Genomic DNA, 8725 nt, shown 5'->3' with positions numbered 1-8725 from the left:
CGGGTATACCAAATCTTGTCCCCACTGCATATCCCCAGGCCCCCTCCATGACCAGTCCCCCTGAGGGACAGAAAAGTGTCACTGCCACCAAGTATTGGAATAAATTCCCATGATGCTAGATCACTAAGGCAGACCATCTAAGGGAAGTGGACAACTTCTGAGGACCTCCCTCTGCTCTGATTAAGGCATAAAAGGACAAGTTACTGTCCTGCTGGGGTAACCAAGCAGATAGCTCTTTTGCCTCCTAGAGTAATTCAATCCTTTCTTCCTTGGCCTTTCTTTGCTGAGGCATCTAAAATCCTTCCACAACCTGGTTCTTGGTGCCCTCTGCTGGACACAAGGTATTGGCCAGGTTCAGAACAGACATCTTACTATCCATGTTGTTTTCTAGACCTGCCACCACTAGGCACAGTCTCCTTTTCCTTGCTGTCCAAAGAATCTTCTCTTCCATTATAAAACCCATAGACCATGGCAAGGCCAGGAGCCCAAAGGGTCATCCTCATTCCATGCTATCTTTCCTGCTAGGGTAGATTAGGCTTTTCCTTAAGAGTAAGCTAGCCTTTTCCACTAAGACTTCCTGAAAAGACTCATTTCAGGGATGGTGGAAGGAGAAATGGGTAGGTGGGACAGTTAACTTCAGAGGTCTAGGGCATTGAAGGGAATGTTAGGGAAGGTTTAGGGCACTGAGCACCCCAATGGCAGTTACTTACTTTCTTGCCTCAGCATGCTATTTCCAAGCTCCTCACCTACATAGATGTTTTAGGCAGTGAAGTATAGCTGGGAAGGGGCCCCGGGATGAAAATTTCTGGCTGCTCTGTCTCCTGCTTTCCTAGGGAACCCTGTCCTATCAAAGATTCTGGAGATCTACTAGGCCAACCCAAATAGCAGTACCCACCTCCCTAGGAACCATTTATCCCTCCCTTTCCCTCCCCCAGGCCCAGTCCATGGAGTCCTCACCTGATTGGGGGTGGGGGGCTGGGCAGGGGAGCCGGTGCTGAGCTCAGGCTGCACGGTAGTGACGGTGGCCGTGGGCGTGAAGATGAGCTGAGGGGACAAAGGAACAGTGCCGCCTAGGCTCCTAGTTACCTGCACCAGGTTACCTGGTTGGGTCTGGAATCACAGGAAAGGAGGTGCCGTTTACCTGCCCAGTGTGGGCTCAGCCACAAGGCAGGAGGGTAGTCAGATCCAGGAGGCAGATATGGGGAAGGCCAAGAAAGTAGAAGTAGAAGGTTTCCAACAAAGCAGGTACTCTAGGGGTAAAGGTCTGGGGTAGGAGCCCCAAGGGCAGCCCTGAAGGAGCTATACTCTGGGGCAGATCCAAATGTTAGATTTGGCCCGAGATCCCTGGGGCCACAGTAGGCTTCCCAGTGGAAGCCTTGACTTCCCTATTTTCTCACGTCCTAAGGATCAAGGATAACCCTAGGTTGGATCAGACCCTTCCACCCTACCCCCTGCCCAGGGACATTCCTCAGGCTTGTCTCACTCCTGAGGTGTACTAGGAACCTGGCCTAGAGCTGTCCTGGACTACAGAACTGACCAAATCAACTACACACACTTGACCCGAGTAGGACCTATTTAGTTTGATGCCAGACGCTTTCAAGAGACCTGGAAACACTGACTGTACGTTGGAAAGACTGACAGTATGTGTGTGTGTGCGTGAGTGTGTATGCACGTGTGTGCGTGTGCACATGTGTGCGTGTTTGTACATGTGTGTGTGCATGCATACCCAGGCGCTTGTGTACATGCTCCTCCAGGTGTGGTCTATGTGGTTCTCTGTGCATGCACATAACAGGCAAAAACCACCCCTTGCGTCCAACTGTTTTCTCTCTGTGGACATCCATTATTTCCCTGCTGTCTCTCTCATTCCTTCAACCTGTGTATGTCTAGCCTTGTTCTACTGGGTGGGTCATCCCTGTGTATGTTCATGTCTATGTCTGTCCTTGGAGAAGGCCTGGGGGAAACATGGGGATGTCCCTTTAGGTGTATGGTGGGCTGTCACATGGAAGAACTATGCTTCCTCTTAGTTCCAAAATGAAGAACTGGGAGCGAAGGGTAATTTCAAAAAGGCAGATTTTGGCCTGAAATATTAGGACAATCATCCCCATAATCAATGTTGCCAAAAAATGGGACAGGTTGCCTTTTGTTATAATGAGCTGACAAAAACTGGAGGTGTTCTGGCAGAGGCAGGATGTGGTCAGGGATGTCCTGGTCAGGGATTCCTACTCAGGTCTAGGTGGGGTCAGATGCTCATTAAGGGTCTCTTCCAGCTCTCAAATTCTGTAGGATTATGAGCATGGGTTCCTTAAGTATGTCTACACTTGTGTGTGTTTGAGAATGTGAGAATGTGTATGTGTCCCTTTGTGAGCACACCTGTAAAGTAAACACACTGTACAGTAAAAATTCAGCCAACTCCCAAAGGTCCTGGTCCTGCCCTGGGAGTTGGCTAAGGATAAGTAAAGTAAAGGAAGACCCAGTCATACTCTCAAGTGAAGTCATCAGTTAGAGGACACAGGGAGAAAAAGAGCCTGTAAACTCTACTCCTGTCCTCTGGGCACACGAAAACGCTGTCCTCTGTATGGTGCAAATATTTTGTTCATAATCATTATGGTATATATGAGAAAGGAAGAGAAAAGAACAAAGGAATAAGGTTCCAGTCAGCTCAAAGGACTCAGAAGGGAGAAAGGAGGTGCTACCCTGTCACTGTGGAGGATCTGAGGTTAAGGGACTGTGGAAAGGTCTAATTCAATGACTTGAGCTTTTTCACCGGGAATAAGGCTTCCCGGGAAGTCTTACCACCTGAAGCATGAAGATGAGCTAAGGAGACAGAGGAAGAGTGTCCCAATAAGGCTCTTAGTCTCATACATCAGCTTATCCAGATGGACCACAAACACAGGAAGAGATGCTATTTACTTGCTCACACACAGCCATGGGTCCCTCTAGGGCCTCAAGTGTGACCTTTTGACCAAATCCAAACTTCACAGAACAAATCCCGTTAATGAAAGGATTCATTCTCTAAAACTTGTACTCAGTCAAAAGGCTGCATCCAAGGACCTAGAAGGCCACATGTGGCCTCGTGGCCGCTGGTTCTCCACTCCTGGTAGTCCACGGAGCAGCTCCAGCCCTCTTCACAGAGTCAATCTGTGCCCGGGTGATTCCCTTCCAAGCTGGGAAAGCCAGTGGTTCTGAGGGAGTTTGCCCAGGATAAGTGTCATGATTTGGAAAGGAATCCCCTCCTTGAAGGCGTTGAGGCTGCTCAGTGACTAGAATGGCTTTTATCACTATTTCCTGACCAAAGGAGATGTGTTTAAAGCATTTGACAAACCTTTACATACTATCAGCATGTTTTTTTAAATTTTTTTTGGACAGGGTTCATATAGAAATGGTCCAAGGACAAGTTTTGCTGTTATTGCTTAATATTTTGTGGGCTCTAGATTATTATAAAGTGGATTATATGATTTTTTTTAACCAAGTTAAGAGTATTGGGATGTTAAGCTCATCTTCTATAGAATCTATGAAATCAGCATAGAGAGAACTCTAATAGCATACAGGAGGAGGTCAGGGATTAGAAAAGCATCAAGTTAGAGCTGGAAGAGTCCTCAGAGAGTCCAAACATGCCCCCCTACCCCCATTCTGCAGATGAGGAAACTGAGGCACTGAGAAGTTGCCATGTCACCTCATCCTGTTTTCACATTTCTTCCTGTAGATCTCTATATTTTTAAAGCTGTTCATTGCATATAGTTTGGAAATTATGAATATTCCATATGGTGACATTTATAACTACATTTTTTTGGGTCAATATTACATCCAGGCAGTTATGGTATTACTACTTTGCCTTTATGGTGGGGGTGGGTCCTACGTACATATCTCCAGAAGGAACAATTATAATTGTATGAACAACTCTCTCCCCCCTTTTTATTCTGTGACATATATGCCTGTCAAGTAGTATCAAAGGATTGAGAGCTGGAAGGGGCCTTGGAGATCATCTAGCTCAACTCCCTCAAGTTACAGAGGAGAAACCTTAGGCCCCAAGAGCTGAATAAACTTGCTCACTATAACTCAGGTAGTGAGGGGCAAAGGCAAGATTTGAACCCAGGCTCATCCAAGTACACCATGCTATGGATGAACTGTGGGTCTCCTGTGTATACTCTTCCCTGCCCAGAGTTCTGAAAGATGTAGAGTTGCAGAGGAGGCCTGAACAAGGTGGTGAGTGGCCTTAGTTCCTTCTCAGAAAGCAAGGCAAGGGACAGGGACAATGTAGTGTGTTTATCCCTCTTTGCTCCTAAGATGATCCGCAGCCCTGTCTGTCTTCATCTCACTCCCTAACCTGCCTGTTCCTTTCTTCCTGTATGTCTCCTGTTCCCTCAGTTTCTTTTTTTTTTTAACCATTTACTCCTGATCTTTCTTCTTCCAATCTCTGTGCCTCCACTTCCTTTTGGACCTCTCTCAGTTCTCCTGAGTTCCCTACTCTAAAACCATAGGAAAAGTCCGGCCATGTGCCCAAGCCAAGAGTGCTCACCATCTGTGCCCTCAGATACATCTGCGCCTGGCTGGCTGTCAGTGCTGGAGACGAGGTATTACCCAACAGCACAGCCTGCTGGGCGATGCCTGAGGCTGCAGCTGTGTTGACACTCTGGGCACGGTTGATGAGCTGAGCTGTTGCTGGGGAGGCTGCCAGGTTTATCTGGGAAGACATGAGCAGTAGAAAACAGCAAGTTCAGTGGGCTAGCCTACATACCCATGCCCTTGTAAAGCACTGCTGATCACCTTTGGCTTCCTTCATGGGCCCTGACTCTTTTGGGTCCAACTCTGTGAGGATAAAGATTGAATGTAACCCTCTGTGGTCTCAGATGGCCATCGTTCCTCCCCCATCTATGATTTGAATTCTCAGCTACAGAAAGGATTCAGTGGACTCAAGACTATTCCAGGAGAAGATGTGTGTGAATGTCATGTGTGAATGAATGGACACAAGCTCTAGGCAGGAGGGAGAAGAAAATAGGGAGGACAGAGAGAACCATGCAAACCTCCTTGACTAGTCAGAGTAGCAAAGACCTGTAGAGAAGGCCAGGGAGACCCTACCACAAGGGGGGGAGGAGAGTCTGAGTTCCTTTCAAATCTAGCCAGTTATGGAAAGTACATGAGAGAGGGGCAGGGACAGGTTTTGTCCCTTCATTTCACCTAGGTAAAGATTTCCCACACTAAGAAACCTAGGAACACATGAGTGTTCAAAGCAGGATGAAAGAAATAAGCTCCAGAATCATGACCACCAACCTCTAGGTTTTCACATTCTACTTACCGACGGTGACTGGGCTGGGGACTGTGCAGAGCCATTGTTGCTCGAAGGGGCCCCTTGTCTGTTGGCCACCAGACTTGCCTATATGAAAGTAACACTCTGTCAGTGGAGTTCCAGATCTCCCCCTAATGCTCTCCAGGCTCAGAAATTCCTCCTACTTTCCCCACCTTCCCATCTAAAATCCCTTTCCTCCCTCTCCACAACACCAGCACTCTCCAGTCTCTGGGTAGTGAGATCCTGCTTAATTACTCTAGCTACTTCAGCCTCTAAGCTGAGAAGCTACTCTGGGTCACCAGAGACATGGCCAGGAACCTTTTCATTTCCACAGCCTCTGCGGTGTCTCCCAATCACGCTGATGTGTATCAGCCCTCCTGGCCCACCTGCTGCACGGCTGCCAGGCTCTGGAGCTGGGCACTGCTGAGGTGCTGCTGTTGGAGTGCTGCTGTCTGCAGCATGAGGTGCTGCTGTTGGGCCGCATACATCTGCTGCAGGTACTGAGCTGCGGTGCTAGGCTGCCGGTGGAGGGCTTGCTGTATCACCTGAGGAGAAGGCACCAAAACGGCTCAGTGGAGGTGAGCAAACCTTGTTCACTCCAATCAGTAGAAGGATGGCTAGCTAGAGCCATCAGGCCAGCCTGGCAAACAGGTCCACCACTCATGTCTTAATCTTTTTGGGTTTTCTAATTCATCCCTCTGACCAAGTGATACGATATTCCATAGGTGGGTGGGGTAGAATGCTGCACCCTAAACTGCACAAGCTTCTCCCACCTCCTCCATCATCTGTCCTGGCCTGGTACAACACAATCTCAGAATTCTGGAGTTGGAAGGATCTTCAGTGACCAACTAGTTCAATCTAAACCTGAAAAACAATTCTGTTGGCAACATCCCTCACAAGTGGTCATGCTGCATTTTCTTGAAAATCTCCAATGAAGAGGAACCCACTACCTCCCAAGGCAGGCCCTGCAACTCTTAGATAAGGCTAATTGTAAGTAAATGTTCTCCACTCCACCCCCCACCGCCGCCTTCCCAACAGCAAGCAATTTTTTTTTTGCAATTTCTTTTCCTTATAATTTCTCCCACTGTTCCTAATTCTGCCCTCTGGGGACAGATAGAACTAATGGGTGACAGGCCTAGCCAAGCATTCCTAATACCTTCAACTGAGCCTCACACAGTTTGAACTCAAGGCATTTCACCAGCCTAGCTGACTTCCATCAGACGCCTGCCAACATTCTTCCTAACTTGTAGTGCCCAGAACTGAATACAGGACTCCAGATGACATCTCATTAGGGCAGAGTACATTGTCATCTTCTTATTCCTGGTTCCTCTGTATTACTTGTCTGGGCCACAATATCACACTGTGGACTGACACAGAGCTTACAACTCCCTAAACAACTCTAACCTCTCCCAACTCAGGATCTTCTTCAGATGAACTGTCCAGTCATGCCTCTTTCATCTTGAGATATGTGAATCTGAGGTTTGGAATACGAGTGTAAGACTTTTGCATCTATCTCTACTAGATTTCATCTTATTCTGTCCGATAGCCTACCCTCTCAAGACCCCTTTTCTAACTTGCCCATCTTCAGCTCATATGATAATGACAGCTGACATTTATATAGGGCTTAAAAGTTTAGAAAGTGCTTTATATCCATTTTATCACAGTGACCCAGAGAATCAGATTCTATAGGTACTGTTACTCCTATTTTGTAGATGAGAAAACTGCAGCTCAGAGAGGTTAAGTGGTTTGACATGCAGGCGTGTCCAAAGTAGGAATCAAAATCAGAGCTCTTCTGACTCCAAGGCCAAGGGACTTTCTATTTTACCATGCCTTCTGCTTATATTTTCCTTTTTCTACCTGGCCTAACGCAAAGGCTACCCACTGAGTTACCCGCAGGAACCTTTCAATATAGTACTTGGTCTCCATACTGGCTAGAAATAAAGCCCAACACAGACAGACACCCAGGGGACCTGAAAGTACCATTCTCTCAGCACCTGAAAGGCGACTGGCAAGCAGGGTAATATAATGGCTAAAAGATATATTTGGAGGCAGGAAGATCTGGTTCCAAATCCCATCTTCTACAGGAAGCTTTTCCCAGCTCCTCTTAAGGCTAGTACTTTCCCTCTCTATCCTGTATACAATTTGTTTGTACATATTTATTTACTTGTCTCCCCTATCAGACTGTGAGCTCCTTGAGGGCAGGGACTGTATTTTTTGCCTCTTTTTGTATCCCTACTGCTTAGCACAATGTCTGGTGCATAGTAGGTATTAAACAAATGTTTACTAACTGACTAGTCTGCACTTAAAATCCCACCTCCTTTAATTATTAGTTGTCTGACCTTGGGTAAGACATTTAACCTCCCTGGGCCTCGGTTGTTCCATCAACTATAAAATGAGGTTGTTGGGCTTGGTGAGGTCTAAGGGCCTTTTCAGCTCTATTTGTCTAATCTTAGGAGCTGGGTAAGCTCAAATAGGGGATATTAGGCTGGACGCCAAGACTCCTCAGTTCTGATCTTGATCCAATCTGTGGCCCTTTGCCCTTTCTGTCTTCTATTTCCTTTGGCTATTCAGGCTGAAGGGCTCTCTATCTCCCTTTATCTGGAGTCCAGTGAAAAAGAAGCAGGAGCTTAAGTGATCCAAGTGGGTACTAAACAGGAAGGGAAAAATTGGCTTTACTTGAAGGGAACTGTGACAGAAACTGAGAGGCTCAACTCATGCCCATTTCCTGAAAGGAAACTTCTTGGCTTTGAGATGTTGCCTCCTGATGATAAAATGAGGGACTGCTGGCCACATCAAGCATCCTCCCAGTTTGTGGTCACTCTTATAGTTCTAGGATAGATGGAAGGTGCCTCAGACACTGCCTAGTCCAACCCTTTCATTTTGAAGATGAGTAAAGTTAAAATTGTCAGAGGTGACATAGCTAGGAAGTAGTAGAACCAGGATTTGAACCTGGGTCTTCCGACTATAACAATTAGAGCTTTCCAAAAGTGGAACTGGCCACCTCAGAAGCAAGTGGACGCTCCCTCACTAGAGATCTTCAAGTAAAGGCCGGATGACCATTGGCCCTGTATGTAATGTAGACGTTCCTTTCTGTCATCAACTCTACACAGATGACGCCTAGGTTCATATGTGGGAAGAAAAGAACAAGCATTTATTAAGTGCCTACTATGTGCCAAACAGTATACTAAGCTTTTTACAAACATTATCTCATATATGCAATCTTAGCTTCTTTCATGGTCTCCAATCACATACCACCAATTGCCTATGAGACATTTCCAAATAGATGTCCCCATAGGCAACTCAAATTCAAATTATCCAGAACAGAACTCATTAATTTCCCCTCCCTCTTTTGATCATCTCTCTCTCTCTCTCTCTCTCTCTCTCTCTCTCTCTCTCTCTCTCTCTCTCTCTCTCTCTCTCTCTCTCTCTCTCTCTCTCTCT

At 46.7% G+C, this 8725-nt stretch overlaps 1 protein-coding gene across 1 annotated transcript in view; it reads right to left on the bottom strand.

The window, feature by feature from the left end:
• PHC2 (polyhomeotic homolog 2) overlaps positions 1-8725 on the bottom strand; it is a 162328-nt gene that overhangs the window by 63596 nt on the left and 90007 nt on the right. Inside the window, exons 4-7 of the mRNA XM_069078435.1 lie at positions 5671-5829; positions 5294-5371; positions 4517-4681; positions 958-1110 (exon numbers count right to left, since the gene is read on the bottom strand). Coding sequence (XP_068934536.1) covers positions 958-1110; positions 4517-4681; positions 5294-5371; positions 5671-5829 — 555 coding nt within the window. The remainder of the gene's footprint in view (positions 1-957; positions 1111-4516; positions 4682-5293; positions 5372-5670; positions 5830-8725) is intronic.

The sequence above is a fragment of the Petaurus breviceps genome, unplaced genomic scaffold (assembly GCF_028583685.1).
Source record: "Petaurus breviceps papuanus isolate PSGF00001 unplaced genomic scaffold, PetGlider_PUasm1.0 91041, whole genome shotgun sequence".
Lineage (NCBI taxonomy): Eukaryota > Metazoa > Chordata > Mammalia > Diprotodontia > Petauridae > Petaurus > Petaurus breviceps.
The sequence above is the reverse complement of the archived record's forward strand: the minus strand, read 5'-3'. Positions and strand labels throughout refer to the sequence as shown.